The sequence below is a fragment of the Ictidomys tridecemlineatus genome, chromosome 15, assembly GCF_052094955.1.
Source record: "Ictidomys tridecemlineatus isolate mIctTri1 chromosome 15, mIctTri1.hap1, whole genome shotgun sequence".
Taxonomy (NCBI): Eukaryota; Metazoa; Chordata; class Mammalia; order Rodentia; family Sciuridae; genus Ictidomys; species Ictidomys tridecemlineatus.
Genome location: NC_135491.1, coordinates 44534146 through 44556339, shown reverse-complemented (window position 1 = coordinate 44556339; position 22194 = coordinate 44534146). Strand labels below are relative to the sequence as shown.

Sequence of the window (22194 nt, the reverse complement as noted above, 5' to 3'; positions counted from 1 at the left end):
GTACTATTCCTCAAGGGCCTCATAGGAAGGAGAGGTATGTCCACAGACCAGAGAAAGCACTGAAGCCAAGACCCTAGCACATACCAAGGCAGATGTCTCAGGGAAAACAGGCTACAGTGGGGCAAAGGTCAAGAACACTGAAGCCAAGCTGACTAGAATTCAAATCCTGCCATCCTCTAGCTTTAAGACCACCAGCAAGGTACTTAACCTTACCAGCCTCAGTTTTCTCAGCTGTAAAATGGGGGAATCATAGCATCTGGAGAGACTGTTGTGAAGATTAGAAATGTTGGTTGCAGCACATCTAGTCCCATGGCTGGTGCTCAGCAAGCACAACACAAACAGCAGTGGTCAGCATTATTCCTAAAGGAAGCAAACTTTGAATTGGATCTTTTAGAGCTAATCAAATTTCTAAGGATGACACTGGGAGCAGATAGAACAATGTGATCAAAAACTCACTGTGAGTTGTGAATGCAGCAAATATGTTGGGCCTATGATGTGTGCAAGCGGGGTACAACTTGGACCTCAGCTTTGGGTTGGAGTATCTGAAATGTCAGGATCATAGGGCCTCACCACCATTGTGCCCCACCAGGTATGTCAAGGTGAGACCCTTATAGATGGCATGCTTCTGCCCCATACTCCTTCTTCTTTCTTTCTTTCTTTTTGGTACTAGGGATTGCACCCAGGAACATTCCTGAGCTAGATCCTCAGCTCTTCTTAATTTTTAATTTTGAGACTGGGTCTTACTAAGTTCCTGAAGCTGGCTTCAAACTTGCAATCCTCCTGCCTCAGCTTCCCAAGTTGCTGGAATTACAGGTGTGCACTACCATGTCCAGCTACTCTTTCTTTTCTTAACCATGTGAAGTTCACTCCATGGAATCCCTGATCTGCCTCAAAATGCCCAGGAGCCAGGCTGGGATCATCCCAACAGCCGCCAGTGAGGCATCCTGCTTGTCTTCCACACTTTCTTCTGTGTTTCTCCTTCATTGTCAAGAACCAGGACTCCTCCCAGCATTATAGGGCTCCCATTAGAAGCACCAGGCTTGCTCTCCAGCTTTTTTCCACTTCTGTTCCAATACCGCCAAACAATCTCTGCTTACTCTGAAGCTCAGTCAGCAATGTCCCCTTGTCTGAGCCTACCTCCTGCAGGAAGTCTTCTATTCAAGTCCATGAGCCTGACAGAAGCTGCATAGTCAGAGCATGCAAGGAATAAGTATATCAGACAGGGGTTAATGTACAGAAGAAACTAACATAAAGGGGCAGGAGACAGGAAAAGTGTCCTACAAAGGTACCAAGTTCTATAGAACCTATTCCTTAGTGGGGAAATACAACCTTCTACACCTTGCTGAGCTCAGAGTGGGAAGTCCTTTGCTTGCAACCTCCCCTTAACAACCAGACAGGTTTCTCTGGCAAGGCCTTACTCACTTAGATGGATTTCATGAGGGCAAATGCCTACCATATAGTATAAAACAGATGACTGGAGTGAGGGAATAGGGCCCAGTCACTTGACCTGAGTCTCACAGTCCATGTTCCAGACTATCCAGATCCAGTGGCTCTATGCCAAGATTGTACTGGCATGTGCCTGCCAATGAGGCTTGTCCTGTGGCTGTTTCCCATTCCAGTTCTTTCTCCCCAGACAACCTCTAACTCCATGGGGACGGGTCTTCATGCCTCTTGCATTTTTCCCAGGTGTGTGACCAGTAGGACAAAAAGACAGATTGATTTCCAGTGCTGAGAACCTGATTTACTGATGAGGCCACCTCCCCCTGGAAACACCCACAGAAATTTCTCCAAAGCCAGAGCTCTTCACAGAGAGTGGTAGAATCTATTCATGGGGTCAGCCAAGCTCCAGGTGGCAGACAAATGCTACCAGGACCAGCCTGGCACCATGCAGAGTTCCAAGAGATTAGAGCTTCTAGAATACAACCAGCCTCTCAACATTTAGGCACTCAAGTATATTAAAATTTCAGTTTCAACTACAACCTCAGGTGGTTCTCCAGGGCCTCCTACCCAGACAGCTGAACTTCCTGAGTTCCCCTACAGTATCTTCTGTCTGACTCCAAATGAACCTGCTTCTTAGGCCATTGCTCACAAGTCTGTTTCCCCTTGTCTCCCTCCTGTACTTTTGTGCACCCTCCAAAGTTCATGTTCCACTTGCTCCACAGTTGTTCCTGACCACCCAGTCTCTGTTCTTTCTCTGTGGTACTGGGTATTAAACTCAGGGACATTCTACCACTAAGCCACATTTCCAGCACTTTTTATTATTATTTTTTTTATTTTTATTTTGAGACAGGGTCTTGCTAAATTGCTGAGGGCCTCACTAAATTGCTGAGACTGGCCTTGAACTTGTAATCCTCCCACCTCAGCCTCCTGAGTAGCTGGGATTGTAGACATGTGCCACTATGCCTGGCAACCCAGCTCATTCTATGGCATCTGCCCAAACACTTGCTTCTCAAAGCATGGTCTATAAGCCAGCAGCATCAACACCAGCAGGGTGCTTGACAGAAGTGGAGACTCTCAGGCCTCACCCAGACTTACTGAATCAGAACCTACATTTTTAACAAGAATTAAGGGGATTTGCATGGACACTGAAGTGTTTGAAGGGTTCTTTCCTCAGTACCTCCTCCTACCCCCACAAAACAAAATAAAAAAACGTGTGAGAAGCTCTGGCCTCTACCTCTCCTCGGCTGAGCCCTGGTTTCTTTTCACTTTTATACATGGAGATGAGGATAGATATGACTGTAATCATCCCTTCCAGTCACTCACTTCACAGCCAAATGTCTTCCTCAGAAGCAGAGGTAGAACCAACTTCAAGTACCTGCTGGTGATACCTTGCCAAACTTCTACAGTTCTGTCCCAGAAAACTTGGAGAGACTCTGACCATCAGTATATACCTGCAGGATTGGGCCACCCTGATGACCAATCCTATTTAAGGACCAAGTAAACATTAGGATATTAGCACTACTGAGGGGAGACAACTGTGCGCATTAAGGCATAATCCCCAAATTGTGCCCCTGATACCACCTGAGCTTCTTCCCAGTCCCCTCCGTAAATACCCCAAGCCAATACCTGCCCTGAAGAACCAAAGTTTGAACTGGGCCCGGAACCAAATCTAATTATACTGGAATGGTTCCCAAGTGAGACAGTACATTGTGAGGCACTCATGGCTTTTTTGTTTGTTTGTTTGGTACCAGGCAGGGATTGAACCCAGGGGTGCTTAACCACTGAGCCACATCCCCAGCCCTTTTTATTTTAAGACAGGGACTCACTGATTCCTGGGAAAGCTGGGAATGGAACCACCATTTGACCCAGCTATTGCCCTTCTCGGACTATTCCCTGAAGACCTTAAAAGAGCACACTACAGGGATACTGCCACATCGATGTTCATAGCAGCACAATTCACAATTGCTAGACGGTGGAATCAACCCAGATGCCCTTCAGTAGATGAATGGATAAAAAAATTGTGGCATTTATACACCATGGAGTATTACGTAGCACTAAAAAATGACAAAATCACGGAATTTGCAGGGAAATGGATGGCACTAGAGCAGATTATGCTTAGTGAAGCTAGCCAATCCCTAAAAAACAAATACCAAATGTCTTCTTTGATATAATAAGAGCAACTAAGAACAGAACAGGGAGGAAGAGCAGGAAGAAAAGATTAACATTGTTTAAACAGAGACATGAGGTGGGAGGGAAAGGGAGAAAAAAAGGGAAATTGCATGGAAATGGAGGGAGACCCTCATTGTTATAAAAATTACATATAAGAGGTTGTGAGGGGAATGGGATAACAAACATGGAAGGAAATGAATTACAGTAGATGGGGTAGAGAGAGAAGATGGGAGGGGAGGGGAGGGGGGATAGTAGAGGATAGGAAAGGTAGCAGAATACAACAACCACTAATATGGCAGTATGTAAAAATGTGGATGTGTAACTGATGTGATTCTGCAATCTGTATTTGGGGTAAAAATGGGAGTTCATAACCCACTTGATTCTAATGTATGAAATATGAGATGTCATGAGCTTTGTAATGTTGTGAACAACCAATTAAAAAAAATAAAAATTAAAAAAAAAAAAAGAAAGAAAGAAGGACAAAAAGAAAAAAAAAAAAAAAAAGACAGGGACTCACTAAGTTGCTGAGAGTTTCACCAAGTTGCTAAGGCTGGCTTTGAACTTGCAATTCTGCCTCAGCCTCCCAAGCTACTGGGATTACAGGCATGTGCCAATATGCTCAGTCACTCCTGGATTTTAACTGAGTAGTAGGCTACAATTCTCCAGCACCCTAAGCTCTTGCTAATTACCAGTATGGTCTCATTTACTGCCCAGCACAGTAGGTATATGAGAGTCAAATTTTCTGCAAAACATGCCCATCTACTTAACATCTGAGAATGACAGTGGGCCAGACCTGACCACACTGTGGAAAGCACCAAGTGATCTACTTCTTCACTCCAGAGCCCATAGATCACAGTTGTAGTGTAAACAGTTACCACTGGCCTTACTGCCTCTACCCCTCTTCTAGAACTATGTCTGCACTACAGCTGGCATGAAGAGGAAGGCTTTCCTTTCTAACTTGTACCACCTGTGAGACCTGTAACCTGGAGATCCACCTAACCCTGAAGGGAACTAAGTCCATAACCACATCTAGAAGCTGACAGGAAAGTGATGAAGAATCTCAAATACTTAAGTTGGTAACATGGGTCTATTGGGTGATTCCTGCAGGAAACACTGATCTAGGCTAGCTCTTGGAATCAAGAAAGAGGTCCTGACCCAAACCCTTGTAAGGAAAGCTGGACTGCACAAGGAAGCTTCTCCCAAAGCTACTTCCCATCCATACAGGTTACATAAAAGACACAGACAGCATCTTGGCAGGCCCAGGCCTGAAGGGAACACTCAGTGGGGAATAGCCATGGCAGTATCCTTAATGTCCAGTTGATGCACAAAACTCAGCCCACCAAAGCCATCATAATTCTTTTCTTTATGGGTTCCCTAAGTACACCATTATCTAAAAGGTGCTTACAGTTGCCTGCAGTCAGCTTTGTCAAGTACCCAGTTAGCATCTTTCTAAGGATTCACCAGCTCTTTCTCCATACCTTTGTTTGGCAACCAGCAGTGCTGAAACCTGATATTTTTGCAGACATGAGAAATATCAATGGATCCAAAAACACAAACTGATGGCCTGCTGGTTGAATATGGGCCACAGGTTAATGTTTGCTGGCATACAGATACTATTTAATATGTGACCTGGATTTGCAAAAATCTTTTTTTTTTTAATCTTTATTTATTTGTTTTATATGGTGCTGCGGATCGAATCCAGTGCCTTACACATGCAAGGCAAGCGCCCTACCACTGAGCTACAACCTCAGTCCTTTTTTTTTTTTTGGACTGGGGATTGAACTTGGAGCACTGGACCACTAAGCCACATCCCCACACATCCCCAGTCCTATTTTGTATTTTATTTAGAGATAGGGTCTCACTGAGTTGCTTAGCACCTCGCTTTCACTGAGGCTGGCTTTGAACTCACGATCTTCCTGTCTTAGCCTCCCAAGCCACTTGGATTATAGGCTTGCCACCACACCCGGCTGGATTCCAAAATCTTAAACTCAGACTATCTAGTTTATCTTTCAATAAGAAGAAGATTTGGATACATGGGACCCTCTTTATTTCCTGACAAAACTGCAAAGAGAAGCAAATGTTCCCTAAGATGGGACACGTTCTTTCTAACTTGCCTGGAGCCTCATGGAGCTCATGACCATCCGTTTATATCTGCAGGATTGGGCCACTCTGATAGGTACTTCTGATTCCACATGCAGCTGCCATGCACTGTCACAACTTCCCACTGCCAGGGGCTGCACCTCTCTGCTTCTCTGAATGCCAGCACTAGTTGGCATTCAGGACAATCCAGAAGCACCAGAAATTTAATGCTCCCAAGAAATGCTCAACCAATAATGTACAAAATCAATGCATTTAAAAACAAAAAACAGGGTTGGGGTTGTGGCTCAGCGGTAGAGCGCTCATCTAGCACATGTAAGGCGCTGGGTTCGATCCTCAGCACCACATAAAAATAAATAAATAAAGGTATTGTGTCCAACTACAACTTAGTACCCTTTAGCAGTTTGTTTTGTTTTGTTTTGGTGGTACTGGAGATTGAACTCAGGGGTGCTGTACCACTGAGCTACATCCCCAGCCCTTTTTAAATTTATTTTTTAAATTTTTTATTTATTTTAGTTGTAGTTAGGCACAATATCTTCATTTATTTATTTTTATGTGGTGCTGCGGATCAAACCCAGGGCCTCACCCATGCTAGGCGAGCGCTCTACCGCTGAGCCACAGTCCCTTAAATTTATTTTTTAAAATTAATTTATTCATTTATTTTTGTGGTACCAGGATTGAACTCAGGGGTGCTTTACCAATAAACTACATCCCCAGTCCTTTTCTTTTTTTTTTTAAATATTTTTATTAGTTATAGATGGACACAATGCCTTTATTTTATTTGCTTATTTATTTATTTTTTTTATGTGGTGCTGAGAATTGAACCTAGTGCCTCACACATGCTAGGCAAGTGCTCTACCACTGAGCCACAACCCTAGCCCCCAGTCTTTTTCTTTTAAAAACAAGGTCTCGCTAAGTTGTCCAGGCTGTCCTGGAACTTTTGATTCTCCTGTCTCAGCTTCCTCAATCACTGGGACTACTGCACCTGGCTCAGCAGTACAATTATAAAGCATATTTACATGATATTTACAAAGTCCTAATGGGACTGAGTTTCAGCAGCCCATTTCTTACTGTACTCATTATTGGTTTTCTCTCTTTCTTGCCTTAGTTCCCCCATTCCTTTATTTGTGGTGACTGGAATCACCTCCCACATAAATTATCTGCTCCCAAGTCCTTGCCTCTGGGCTCACTTTTGGGGAACTCAAACTAAGACATTCTGCTAATCTCACCTTGTTATTTTTACATTACTTGCATGTGTCTCCTGAACAAGGGTCTTTAGACTGAGAAGGTTATATCCCCCATTAAGGACCTCCTCAACATCCCTCGGACAGGGGCAAGACAGACTCACCTCCCCCAAATAACTGTACTTGCCCCTGAGGATCTGCCGGTATAGCCGGGTGCGGTTGTCATCCTCAAAGGGCATGGTACCACTGAGCAGGATGTAGGCAATGACACCCAGTGCCCACATGTCCACAGAGTTGGTGTATGGCTTGCGGACGAGGACCTCAGGAGCAATGTACTCAGGCGTGCCACAGGTGGTCTTCATCAGGCAGTCATCGCCCTTCTTGCGGGCACTGGCCAGGCCAAAGTCAGTGATGATGATCTTGGAATCAGTGCCTGGATGGTAGTAGAGCAAATTCTCAGGCTTGAGGTCTCGGTGTGTGATGCCCAGGGCATGCAGGTATCGAACACCATCCAGCACCATCTGCAGCACCCTCGTAGCATCCCGCTCAGTGAAGGAACCCTTGGCAATGATGCGGTCGAACAGCTCACCACCAGTGGCCAGCTCCATTACCATGTACACTCGCTCTTGCGTCTCAAACACCTCCACCAGCTGAATGATGTTGGCATGGCGCACCCGGCGCAGCACACGCAGCTCTGATTCACACACCTCCCGCCCTTCTCGGTACTTGGTCTCTATCATCTTGATGGCATATGGTTGCCGGGTTGCCCGGTGCTCCACACGTACCACTCGGCTAAAGCTGCCTCGGCCAATGAGGGCTTTGATGTCGTACTTAGCTGTAACACGTGGGTCAAACTTGGCCCTGTACTTTGCCACCCTGGCCCTGCGTGGTGGTTCTGAGGGAGGCTCTGTGTGGCCAGTAGTGGGGGCACCAGAACAGGAGTTTGCATACTGATTAGCAGCTGGGAACCCAGCTTTGAGAGGGCCAACACTGTCCACCTCTGTGATGAAATGCTTGTATACATCACTCTTAGTGCCACTGAAGGGCTCCACCTTCTTGACCAGATCCAGCTGGACATCCTTGGGCGGCTCAGGAAGAACCTTGCTTGTCCCACAGCCCATCACGGACACGAGGGCATCCTCTCCAGCGAGGCCGGCAGGACCTGCTCTGCAGGCAGTGCCCCGTCTACACCTACGCAGACAGAGGAGAGGGCAAATTAGCATTACCAGAGACATCTCTGAAAGGATGCTGCCATCTTCCCACCCCCAACCTTTGATACATGTAGTCTGATTAAGACTGAAAAAAGGGGCTGGGGATGTGGCTCAGCGGTAGCGCGCTCGCCTGGCATGCGTGTGGCCCGGGTTCGATCCTCAGCACCATATACCAACAAAGATGTTGTGTCCGCCGAGAACTAAAAAATAAATATTAAAAATTCTCTCTCTCCTCTCTCACTCTCTCTTTAAAAAAAAAAAAAAAAGACTGAAAAAAACCTAAGCCAGGCACAGTAGTGGATACCTATAAATGCAGCAACTCCAGGGTCTGAGGCAGAGGTATTGCATGTTCAAGGCTAGCCACAGCAACTCAGCAAGACCCTGTCTTAAAATTTAAAAAAGAGGATGGAGATGTGCATTGGGGTTGTGGCTCAGTGGTAGGACACTTGCCTAGCACATGTGAGGCACTGGGTTTGATCCTCAGCACCATATTAAATAAATAAATAAATAAATAAATAAAATACAGGTGTTATATCTGTCCACAACTAAAAAAATTTTTAAAAAAACAAAACTTTTTTTTTTAAAGGGATGGACATGTGACTCAGTGGTAAAGCATCTCTGGGTTAAATATAGAAAAGAAAATCTGACTCTAATATGTTTCCCTGGAAGGGAAGATGGTTTTGGCCCCTGAGCCCCACCCTCCTCTCTACTCTGACTGGGTCCTTTCTTGTTGAAGTCCCATTTCTTAAATGTTAAAATCACTCCTCTTATTATTCTAACTCATATTTTCTGAAACAAGTGTTTTCAGCCACCAGGGCTCAGAAAGCTCTTTCTCCAAGGCCTCCCTCCTGGACAGTGTTTCCAGCCCTCAAGGCCTCCTGCAAGGGTTGATTTTCCCCCACAACAAACAACAAACCACTTCCCTAGGCCTCTGCCCTAGCCTCACTCTTTCCTGGATGATTTCCACAGTTTTGCTAATGTACAAACTTCTCTCAGGCAGTTGAATACTCTGTCCTAGGGTCTCTCACTTCCCCAGCTTACTACATGGCTGAAATCCACATGAGGCCCAAAGTTGACTAGAACCCATCCCAGCAAACTTAGAACCACAAACCTCAGCACAGTACCACCAGGTAGTTGCAAAACTAGTCTGGCTACACACACATAAATCCAGCAACTTGTAAGGCTGAGGCAGTAGGATCACAAGTTTGAGGCTAGCCTTGCTAACTTAGCGGGAACTTGTCTCAAAAATTAAAAATGGGGGGCTGAGGTTGTGTGGCTCAGTGGCAGAACGCTTGCCTAGCATGTGTGAGGCACTAGATTCGATCCTCAGCACCATATATAAATAAATATAAATAAAGGTACAACAACAACTAGAAAATATTTTTTAAATAAAATTAATATTTAAAAATTAATTAATTAATTAAAAGGGCTGGAGATGTAGCTCAGTGGTAAAGCATCCCTGAGTTTAGTCTCCAGTGCCACCAAAAAAACACACAGGGACAGGGAGGGCCTTGATCTCAGAAAGAACATCAGCACATTGATCCAGATGTGATTTCAGCTGTAGATCAGGATACCATGTTTCCTTGATACCTTGTAAAAATAATGAAGTTACTGCTTTCCAGAAGTCTCCACCTTTCTACCTAGACTGTCCTTCTCTAGGTCTTATCTGAGGGCCCCATGGTTTGAAAAGAGCTAAGAGTTTCCTAATTATGGCTATACAGAATTGGGAGTGAAATGGTCAATTCATATCAAACATTTACTGAACATCTATAAAATGTTAGGAATACAGAAATGAATAAACAAATAAACAATGAAATAAAACAAACGTAGGCTATATTTTAACACCAAAAAAAAAAAAAAAGTCAAGTAAGACATGGTCATCAAACTCATAGTCTAAGTAAAGAAAAAACATAAAAACAGATAATTTCAATAAAGCATGGTATTAAGCTTGAGAAACAACAGTAGACACATAGAGAGCAAGACAGGGATTAGGGAAGCCTTTAGAAGGAGGTGACCCCACCCCCACTCAGAATTTTGAATCAAAATGAGTCAAGTAAGCACAGGTGGGAATGGTGACTTAGGCAGAGAATAACACATTCTAAGGCCCAGAATCCCAGAATAAGCCTGGTAATGGGCAGTTTAGTGGGACAAAGCCAAGGTTGGGGGCTGAAGATTTTGGAAGAGGAACCAAATTATGAAAGGCATCACAAGTTCTATTGAAGACTGGGCTTGAGGACTGGGCTTTCCTGAGAAGTAATGAAGAAGTAATGGTAACAGAAAAGAGAAGTGATCTGATCTGTGTTTAGAAAGAAGTATGAGTTAAACTAGAGGAGGGTCAAAGTAGATTAAAATGGTCAGTGACAGTGTGTCCTGAGTTGCCATGTGAATCCATGTGAGACCTCCAAGGCATTCTGTTAAGAGCTGTCTGTTTCTACCCTCTTTCTACACCCTGTGCCTGAAAGGGGTAAAATTGGGAGATGTCAGTAACACCAATGACAGGCTGGAGGTGCTCTAAGGGGTAAGAGGAAAGATTAAAGGCAGCACTCCAGTTCTTTGCTTGGTGCCTGGGCAAAGGGTCAGGAGTGCAGCAGAAGGCACAGTTTAGGAAGCAAAGGGAAGAGTTCAGATTTGGCTGTGCTGTAGTGCATGTGAAACGTCCATGTGACACTTACTGTAGGTTACTGGATGTAGAATCTGATGCCTAAAGAGAGCTGGTCAGAGACTCTGTGACTCCCCAAGAGTAGTACTTGGGGCCAAGAAGAAATAGCTACATCTCCTTACCCGCTTGTGAAAATGGCAAATGATTCCACCCAAGGCAGCACAGGAAGCCCCTTGCAGGTTTTACCGTGGCACATTGAGAGATATAGAGAACCCCTAATAGTCATCAGATTACAGTGAATCAAAGGGCCTAAATTCCAGGTGATGAGGCTTGTACTGGCCAATATGGCCAACTCTTTCAGGGAACAAACTCATCACTGAAACATACCCAAAACTTTGATGGCAAATCCATAAGATAAAAAAGAAAAATTTGGAGACCACAGATTAAGGGTCTGGGTCCTACCCTGAGTACTGGAGACTGAACCCAGGGTCTTGCGCATGGTAGGCAAGCACTCTACCACTAACTACATTCTCAGCCCTTTATTTTGAGACAGGGTCCCGTTAGGTTGCCCTGACTGGCCTCCAACTTGAGATTCTCCTACCTTAGCCTCTCAAAAAGCTAGATTATAGGCATAATGCACCACACCTGGCTAAGGGTTCAGGTTTTAATCACTGTGTCACTACAATTCAGAGTGAAGTTTTATCTTTCCTCACATAAAAGGGAACTAGTCCTCTACCAACACAAGTGCTTCAGGATTTGCTACAGCTCTTACCCTAATGCCTTGGACGTCCCACATGGATTCCCATGGCAATTTAGGAAACAATTTTTAAACAAAGGCATTCAGAAAGGGGTTCCTTTTCATCCGGGCATGGTGGCACATGCCTGTAATCCCAGCAGCTCAGGAGGCTGAGGAAGGAGGATCACGCATTCAAAGCCAGCCTCAGCAATTTAGCAAGGCCCTAAGCAAGTCAGTGAGATCCTGTCTCTAAATAAAATATTAAAAAGAGCTCAGGATGTGGCTCAGTGGTTAATACGAAACAAAGGAAGGAAGGAAGGAAGAAAGGAAGGAAGGAAGAAAAAGAGAAAAGATTCCTTTTCACAGACATCAAAGATTAGAACTATGGACTTTGGAATTCTGCACACTCATCTCTTCCTTCAGGAAAACACAGTATCTCAACACAGTAAAAGCTGAAAGACCAAAGGCAAAGACCAGCTCTTGGGCCAATATTCCTGAGGCAGAACATAGGCGCCTGATCCCTAAGACCACTCTGTAAGCAATATCAACCATCATGGAGAAGGAAGACAGATTGCATGGATGACCTAGCACAGCCACTCAGGTGTCACTTCTTTCTCGTTAGGAAGCAGAGTCCTAGATTCACAAATAAATAGCTGTCTGAAGACATACATTGACTCTTTTTATTTAAATATGCACACTTAGTATGGTCCTGATAAGAAAAACCAAGGTTTATTAAATAAAAGTCCTGACTTCACTTTAAAGGAAGTCTGCACAGGGACTAAAATCAGCAGTAAGAGAGCCACATTTATTCCAATTAGAAATGCTTCAAAGGAGGGCTGCTGCTGACACTTCACTATTGGAACTACAGACTAAAAATAGAGGATAAAGTGCTAGCTCTGAGGACTTAGGGACACATGTAATAGCCTCCAGGGGATCATAGCTGCTCTATGCTCCAATCACTATGCTCCAATCACATCTGTTAACTTCTCTTCCCATACAGGTTAAGTGAAAATGCAGACATGGGGATAAGGGTGGTGGCTGGTAAAACTCCTAGAAAAGAGGCAAAGCCTTTTTCCTCCTCCCAGCTGTCTTGTGTATGTGACCAAGGTAGGTGTAGGGGTGGGCAGAATGATTCAAGAAACCTTCTAGTAAAGTTACCCTACACCAGTTATAACAAGTCACCAACACCAACCCTAACACATCTTGCAGAAAGTACCTGACTCTGACTCTCCAGAGTCTGCTCTATAACTTCAACTACAGCCTCCCCTCCAGGGGCATTTAACCACTGAGCCACATTCCCTAGCTTTTTTTTTTTTTTTTTCTTTCTTTAGTTTTAGTTTTAGGTGGACACTATATCTTTTTTATTTTTATGTGGTGCTGAGGATCAAACCCAGTGCCTCATGCATGCTAGGCGAGCACTCTACCACTGAGCCACAACTCTAGCCCCTCCCCAGCCCTTTTTTATATTTTATTTAGAGACAGGTTCTCTCCAAGTTGCTTCGGGCTTCACTAAGTTGTTTAGGCTGGATTTGAACTCATGATCCCACTGCCTCAGCCTCAGGAGCCTCTAGGATGACAGTATGCCACCATACGGGGTGAGGGAGAGCAAAGTACTCCTTGAGGAAGACAAGCACACTGGACAGTGTAGAATGGCAGTGAGTACTCAGCACTACTGTCCTCACTGTCACTGTACAGAAATGACCAGCTAGGAGAAGTGAGACTTGTCCAAAGTCACTCAGACACTGTGGACCCAGTCAGCTGCTTTCACCACACAGAAAAGACTTTACAAGTGTCTGGGGCCCAGCAGAGCCTAGTCTCACTAGATCAAGACCTTAATCACCCACCCCCATCCCCCACCTCTTGAGCTGGTGAGTCAACACACCTCTACTGAGCTTTTTTTTTTTTTTTCAGAATAACCATTCCAAACTCCACTCCAACAACAATCTGGGCCATGCTGCTCAAGGCTCTACTCCTGACTACTCCTGATCACTACTGTTATCAGTCCCTCAATGAAGGGGCCACTATTCAGGTTTCCAGAACTCCCTTGGTACTTAGCAAAGTGCTAAGCTCAGAAAAAACATTCCCTACTTTGTCAACAGTGAGTGAAAGATGGTCTGGCTCTTGGATTTCTATTTGGTATGGGGCAAACATTCTAGAACCTCAGAAATTTTCAAGGGGCAATAAGATATCTCACTAGTAGTTAAACTAGAGACATATTATTTGGGTGCCCAAGTAATCAATTTCAACAAATGAAGCCTGTTTAGGTTTTACAGATTACCTGAACACTAAAGTAAATTTGTCCACATTCTTACAGAAGACTGGGCCCAGGACAGATTCTGAAATAATTTCCTGGCCACAGAGACCAGAGGACTATAGGCACCTGACCTCTCCAATAGCAGCTCTCAAGATTTTTCTCCACAGCAAAATTTTACAACCTTTTGCCTACAAAGATCTCTATATTCTGCTTCTGTGTCTTAGAAGACTGTCTACAAAATGAAGTAGGTAAAAATCTCTCAGTAACCGCAGAAAAAATACTGCTAGACAGTACATCTAACTCTTGGCCTGGTAAGCAGAGAGACGAGGCAAACTCTTGTCACTTTAGACAAAAACCCCCAAACAAGGGCTTAGGGGGAACTATACAACTCTACCTTCTACAACAGGAAAACTGACCCAGCAATTCCATTCCAAAATAATACTACAAAATCACTTCCATAAGCATACAATATATAAGAGAGTTCACGGCAGCATTCTTTATCATAATGAAAAATTGGGGGCTGGAGGACAGCACTCAGTGATATAGTGCTTGCCTAGCATATACAAGGCTCTGGATTCAATCTCCAGGATAGCAAAAAATAAAAAGAAAATTTTCATTGAAAATAACCCAAATACCCACCAATAAGATTTTTTAAAAGGGGGGGAGGGGGGGCTGGGATGTGGCTCAAGCGGTAGCGCGCTCGCCTAGCATGCGTGCGGCCCGGGTTCGATCCTCAGCAGCACCACATACCAACAAAGATGTTGTGTCCGCCGAGAATTAAGAAAAAATAAATAAATGTTAAAATTCTCTCTCTCTCTCTGTCCCCCTCTCTCACTCTCTCTTAAAAAAAAAAAAAAAAAAAGGGGGGGGAGGGGGAAAACTCATGTTCCTTGCAGGATGGATTGGGACAGCATGAGATTTCATTATACTACTCACAATAGTATGCAAAAAACTTACTCAAGATATATTCATATAATGGAATGTTTTTCAGCTACTGAAATGAATGAAGTAAATTGGGGCCAGGGTATGGCTCAATAGTAGAGTGCTTGCCTTGCAAAAGTGAGACCCTGGGCTTGATCCATCATTCCACAAAAAGAAAAGAAAAGAAAAAAAGAATGAGGTAAATCCAGCCAGGCACAGTGGCACAACACATCTGTAATCCCAGTGGCTCAGGAGGCTGAGGCAGGAGAATCACAAGTTCAAAGCCAGCCTTAGTAACAGTAAGGTGCTAAGCAACTCAGGGAGACCCTGTCTCTGAATAAAATACAAAATAGGGCTGGGGATGTGGCTCAGTGGTTGAGTGCCCCTGAGTTCAATCCCCTGTACAAAAAAAAAAGAATGAGGTAAATCTATATTGACAAGGAAAAAATACACCAGTCATGTACAATTTTGCTAAGTAGCTATGTGCCAGGATTCATATCTGTTATGAATTGTGTACTGTACAGTAGTTTATTGTGTAATTTTTGCTGGGGATAGAATCTAGGACCTCACATATGCTAGACAAGCACTTTACCCTGGAGCTAGGCTCCTAGCCCCTTTTATCTGTTCATTTATTTATTAAATTATTATCTATCTTATCTGTTTATTTATTTATATGTGGTGCTAAGGATCAGATCCAGTGCCTCACATATGCTAAGCAAGTGCTGTACCACTGAGCCACAGCTACAGCTCCCTTTTATTTTTTTAGTTGTAGATGGACACATTCATTTGTTTATTTATTTTAATGTGATGCTAAGATTCAAACCCAGGGCTTCATACATGCTAGGCAAATGCTCTACCACTGAGCTACAATCCCAGCTCCCTCAGCCCCTTTTATTTATTTATTTATTTTTTTATTTTTTAAAGAGAGTGAGAGAGGAGAGGGAGAGAGAGAGAGAGAGAGAGAGAGAGAGAGAGAGAGAGAGAGAGAGAGAGAGAAAATTTAATATTTATTTTTTAGTTCTTGGCGGACACAACATCTTTGTTGATATGTGGTGCTGAGGATCGAACCCCGGCCGCACGCATGCCAGGCAAGCGCGCTACCGCTTGAGCCACATCTCCAGCCCCCCTTTTTATTTTTTGAGACAGGATCTCACTAAATTGCCCAGGCTGACTTCAAACTTGCCATCCTTCTGCCTCAGTCTCCCAGGTATCTAAAATTACAGATAAGTATCACCACACCTCATAGTTGATTGAATAGTTTTAAAGGGTATATAAAGCATATATCCAATGAGGGATTGTAAGAAGTTATAGACATATTCATGGGGAAAGAAATATCCTGAAAGAGTAGAAGAAAATTATTAACAGCGACTGCCTCTGGGGGTGTGTAACTGTGAGGGGGGATGAGTAGAAGAAAGGATGAGAATTTTTACTTCTCACTTGGCAGACTTCTGTGCTGTTGCTATATTTTGAAACCACCACATACTACACTTTATTTATTTATTTAGGCGGGGATACCAGAGACTGAACTCAAGGGCACTCAACCACTGAACCATATCCCCAGCTCTATTTCGATTTTATTTAGAGACAGGGTCTGAGTTGCTTAGCACCTCACTTTGGCTGAGGCTCCTCCTTCCTCAATCTCTTGAGATGCTGGGATTACAGGCATGTGCCACCACACCCAGCTCACTTACTATACTTTAAAAGGTATTCTGCACTAGGTGCAGTGGCACATTCCTGTAATTCCAGCAACTTGGGAGGACTGCAAATTCAAAGCCAGTCAGGGCAATTTAGCAAGACCATGTCTCAAACAATTAATTTTTTAATTGTTTGGCTTAGTGGTGGGGTACCCATGAGTTCAATCCCCAGGACTGAAAAAAAAAAAGGTATTTTCCTAAGTATTATAGAAATGTGTATACTAATATAAGAAAAAAGAGGCAAATAAACCAAATTATTATAGTACTTGTGTCTAAAGATATTTGTTCATTATTCACTCCTATAATGTTTCAATTTTTTTTGAAAAAAAGGAAAAAGAAGGTTTATTGCTATGCTAGCAAAGGAGAAATACAGGAAATTGGTCCCAATGGCTGTGACTATTTAATTTTTAATAATATTATTTCATAATAACAATTGTTATGAAGACTTTTTTTTTTTTTTTTTTGCAGTACTGGAGACTGAATCCAGGGCCTTATGCACATTAGGCAAGTTCTCTACCACTGACCTACATCTCCAGCCCATTACTCCTTTTGAAAAAAACAATTTTTTGAGACCTGTCAGTGCCAGGTTGGCATTAAGTTATGGGGCTCAAGTACCCTTCTGCCTTAATCTTCCAAGTAGCTAGGACTCCAGGAGAATACCACCTCACCCATGTATGACTCCTTTTTAGAAAACAGTAACTTAGGCCCCCATTTTTCAAGAATTCTAGCTGAACCCACTGCTCTACATAGTAACAATTGGTAGGCAAATACCTTCAGAGAGATGTTCTGAAGTTTGCTGTGTTCTCCCCATGTTATCATGACCCCCAACTCCATCTAAGACATCTCACTATCAGAAATACAAACCCTGGCTAGGTGTGATGGCACATGACTTAATCCCAGATACTCAGGAGGCTGAGGCAAGAGTTAAAAATTTGAAGCCTTGGGGCTGGAGTTGTGGCTCAGTGGTAGAGCGCTCGCCTCACACGTGGGAGACCCTGGGTTCAATCCTCATAAAAATTAATTTAAAAACTAAAGATATTGTGTCCATGTATAACTAAAAAAAAAAGAAAGAAAAAAAAAAGAGAAATTTGAAGCCAGCCTCAGCAACTTAATGAGGCCCAAAGCAACTTAGTGAGGCCCTGACTCAAAAAATAAAAAGGACTAGGGATGTGGCAAAGTGGTCAAGTGCCCTTGGGTTCAATTCCTAGTACCAAAAAAGAAATGCAGACCCTCACAATGTATTTGTAGTTATCCTTTCAAACTCACTTTGATCAACTCACAAATATTTATTGAGCTCCTGCTATGGGCCCAGAATTCTGCTCAGGGCTGTAACAGACAAAAAGAAGGAACCATAGTTTCTGCTTCTAAGAAACTTAGAGCCCAGATGGTTCCACACCAAGAGTTCCTTGACCCATTTACTCTTATGATGCCCTCGAAGCCACTTCAAGTCTGAGAGCCTGGAAGGAGACCTTTTGAGATAATTTTCTCCAAGCAAATGAAAACATTGTTTCTTGATCTTAGCATAATATCAGACACCATGGCAACAGAGGGTTGTACCAAGAATTAGCTCAGTGATGACCTAGCCAACACAAACCAGCTTAATACTGAGATTCCAAAAAAAAAAAAAAAAAAATACTCACTGAGATTCCTGAAAAGAAAGTGAGTTCAAATAAATAAGACTCTCGCCAGCTTTCAACAAACAGAATTGCTTACATTCTTCCAGAGCTGTGTATCTCAAAGTTTCTCAATGGGCCACAATACACAGAGAACAATATTGTTATACAACATCCTGGGTCAATGGAGACAGCTATTCTCAACTGTCCTGAAGCTTAAGGGTCAATACTCTCGCATACCTAAAGTACATTAATATCATTATATACTTGGGAAGCTCTGAAAAGGACCAAAATTGCCCATGTAACATGCTCACAATTAGGTGGGTAAAGTGGAACATGTCTATAATCCCAGCTACTTAAGAGGCTGAGGCAAGAGAATCACAAGTTTGAGGCAAGTTTAGGAAATTTAGCAGGACCCTGTTTCAAAATAAGAGATTGAAGATGTACCTCAGTGGCAGAGCACTTGCCTAGCATGTGCAAAGTCCTGGGTTCATCCCTAATACCACACACACACACTCAAATCCTTATACTTTTAGAGTGAAATGGAAGGCCAAACCAAAGTGCCAGTCATTTAACTATGAATTTGTGACTGACAGAGAATACCAGCATCTATTGCAGATTCTTATTCTAAAATCTGCAGGGGCATTCCATTCTAAGAGCCAAGCAAATCTAAGGAAATGTGAATTTGTAGCTCAGTGTCAGAGAGAAACAGTTGTCCTTAAGGCTGCACTTTCTCCAGCTCATTTATACAACTTAAGCACAGAACTGTAATTAGACACAGACAATGTGTTTATTCAGCAAACCACCCTCTAGTGAGTTAACATTCCACATTTCTTCTAGGGGAATAGCCAACTATATCTATCCTGATGAGAAACCTGATGAGTGTTGCCAGCTTTCTCTGATGAGGAGAAATGACCTTAATGAAATCACCTAATACAAGGCAGCTTCCTACATGCAGCTCAGTCTGAAGAGCAAACAGCCTTATTAAGATGAAATTTTCTGGGGGCGGTGGGGGGACAGTGGTAGCACATGTATTTGATCCCCAACACTGCAAAAAAAAAAAAAAAAGGTGGGGGGAGATTTTTTTGTTTTCCTGGTCCTGGGGATAGAACCCAGGAGTGCTTTACCAATGAGCCACATGCCTGGTCTTGTCTTTTCCTTCTTTCTTTTTTTTTTTTTTTGAAACAAGTTCTGGTTAAATTGCTTAAGGCCTGGCTAAGTTGCTTAGAATGGCCTCAAAATGTGATTCTCCTGCCTCAGCCTCCTGATTTGCTGGGACTAGAGAGATTTTCTTTTGACAAAGGACACTTATTATTAATGGTCATTAGTAATAAGAGTAGCTTCAGTTTAGAATTTCAACTCCACTAAGGATCTCATCCACAATATCTCAATCCTCTCTGCAACCATGTGAAGTAGGCAATGATTATTCCTATTCTAGAAATAGGAAACTTCAATCCAAAGAAACTTAAAATCTCATAAAAGCCAGAAATTGAAACAAGGTCTTTCTGACTCTAAAGTTCCTGCTTCTAACCACCAAAATATACTGTCTCTCTAAGGAATGGGCAATGAGACACAACAGGAGTCCATAATGCATAGCTAGCCCATTCCATTGGACAAAAGAGACAAGTTTCTTGAGGCAGCGACACAGATCTTCAAGCAGAAATCACAGTAAAGTGGGCTAGGATTGTGGCTCAGTGGTAGATCGCTCGCTTAGCATGGGCGGGACCCAGGTTTGATTTTCACACCACATAAAAATAAAGGCACTGTGTTGTGTCCTTCTACAAAAAAGATTTTCTCTCTCTCTCTCCTTTAAAAATGAAGGAAGGAAGGAAGGAAGGAATAAATAAATCACAGTAAAGTCTCTTTTAAAAAAAATTTTTTTTAGTTGTAGATGGACACAATATTTTTATTTATTTATTTTTATGTGGTGCTGAGGATCAAACCTAGAACCTCATAAATGCAAGGCAGACGCTCTACCACTGATACAGCCCCAGCCCACTTTTTTTTTTTAATCAAAATTTTAGAGTGAGAGGTTAAGTGGTAGAACACAGGTACTAGGTTCAATCCCCAGTGCACCGCCCTAAAAAAAATCAAGAATAACAGTCTTAGGGAGGGAGGGGTTAAGTGCTTGGGAGTGATATGGGTCAAATTATTATAGGTATATATGAACGTGTAACAACAAATCCCATCAATACATACAACTATAATGCACCAATAAGAAAAAAAAATAGTAAAACTTTTTTTTCTTAATATTTTTAGTTGTAGATGGACACAATGCTTTTATTTATTTACTCATTTTTATGTGGTGCTGGGGATTGAACCCTGTGCCTCACACATGCTAGGCCAGTGCTTTACCACTGAGCCACAACCCCAGCTCAAGAGAGAAAACTCCTGAATTTGTATTTTGAAAAACTACCCCAGGGGCTGCCCTGGGTTCAATTCCAAGTACTGCAGAAAAAAAAAGAAACAAAGAAAGAAAAGAAAAGAAAAGAAAGAGAAAACCAGGCCAGGCTCAGTGGCTCATGCCTATTATCCCAGCAATTCAAGAGGCTGTGACAGCAGGATCACCCTTCAAGGCCAGCCTCAGCAAATTAGTGAGGCCCTGAGCAATTTAGTGAGACCCTGACTCAAAATAAAAAATAAAAACAAGGACTAGGGATGTAGCTCTGTGGTAAAGTGCCCCTGGGTTCAATCCCTAGTACCAAAAAAAAAAAAAAAAAAAAAAGAAAGAAAGAGAAAAAACTACCCAAAGAAATTTTGGATCTTCAAGGTTGAAGATCCACACCTACAACACATAGGTGTTTGCTGTGGTCATCTCAGATCCTGGCCCTGCCACTGACAGGTGCTCAATAATATAGCTGAATCTGAATCCATTAATAAATCAGTAACCTATCCCAATAGATTCAGTAGACACCACTGCTGCTGGAGCTCCTACTTTATGCCAGATACACAGCCAGAGAGATGCAGATAGAAGTAAGATCATATTTGACACAACATTATATACTCCGCAGCAGCAGCATGGACAAAGGGGAATCAATGATTACATGCGAACAAGTTTTCCCAAGAAAATGTCAACTCAGATGGACTTTAAAGAATACATGTACTTTTCCCATATTGGTGGATGGGAAGGAAGAGTATTACAACAGAGAAATCTGCATATTTAAATTACAAGGATATGAAACCATAGAAGTAACATGCTTCCACAACATACATTACGAAAAGGGAGTGAAGAAGTGCCCAGGTGTTGACTGTAGGATTAGGCCTCTACCAGATTATGAAGAGCCCTGAATGCTTCAAACTAAGAAGCGTGGCTTATATACTACAGTAACAAAGGAGCCGGTTATAGGAAGTTAAAGACTAGATTTTCAACTTCAGTAGCTTCACGGAGGAGAATTGGCTTTTCCCTTGCAGGAATGACAAGTCTGCTGTGCAGTCAACATAGCTGGACTCTGGCCTGCTTTTTCCCCCGTCAGTACAAGGAAGTGGTCGGTTGACCCGCCGGACCCTGGTGTTCAGTAGCAAAGTAAGGGTGTGGGGTAGGCACCGGACACTACAAAGCAGTGAGGGCCATGGGGTTAGATCAATCTGACCCACACTGGAAGCGACACCGCTGAACCGCAGTAAGGGCAGCTGACCAGGTCCACCAGGCCCACCAGTGTGGGTTACCAGCACTGCTGCACGTTTCAAGGCCAGGCCAGATTCAGACAACCGGGACCCAGAGCTGCCATCGCTCGGCCTGCTCCCAGCCCGGTAGGCCCCAGAGCACAAGGGCCGAGGAATCCGGGCTGTGCAGGGAGAGGCCCTGTTTTCACAGGAAACGACTGCAGCTGCTGCTCGTCAGCCCCTCCCGCCCGTCGGGCCTTCGCCCTGAGCCAGGCCGCCTCACCTCGCGCGGGCGGCGGGCTCTTCGGCGTCTCGGCGGCTCCGCGGACCGTCTCACGGCCGCGGCCACGGCCGCCGCCGCCGCCGCCGCCGCCGCCACTATCCTCGGGCGTCAGCGTGGTAGCGTCATCACAGCGCGCGCCCGGCGCCAAAACAAACCCTCGCCGCCTACGGGGCGGGACTCGGGCGAACTCGCCATAGGTCGGGCTACGCGGCTGACTGCGCTCCGAACTCTGCCTGTCTGCCGAGCTATGCCTGCGGGGCGGGGACAGTCCCTCTTTTGTGGCGGAGCAGTGGGGACATCTGTTTATTGTTCTAAGAAGTTAGGCTGTGTTAGAAAAACGAGTGACCTCAGGAAGTTGGGAGAGAGTTTCAAGTTTCTGATTGAGGAAAA

The 22194-nt window shown here is 43.7% G+C and overlaps 1 protein-coding gene across 1 annotated transcript in view; it reads right to left on the bottom strand.

Moving 5' to 3' along the window:
• The window catches only part of Pskh1 (protein serine kinase H1), a 34720-nt gene extending 12758 nt beyond the window's left edge, over positions 1–21962 (bottom strand). The window contains exons 1-2 of the mRNA XM_078032552.1: positions 21805–21962; positions 7055–8081 (exon numbers count right to left, since the gene is read on the bottom strand). Coding sequence (XP_077888678.1) covers positions 7055–8011 — 957 coding nt within the window. The 5' untranslated portion in view covers positions 8012–8081; positions 21805–21962. The remainder of the gene's footprint in view (positions 1–7054; positions 8082–21804) is intronic.
• Positions 21963–22194: the final 232 nt, after the last annotated feature.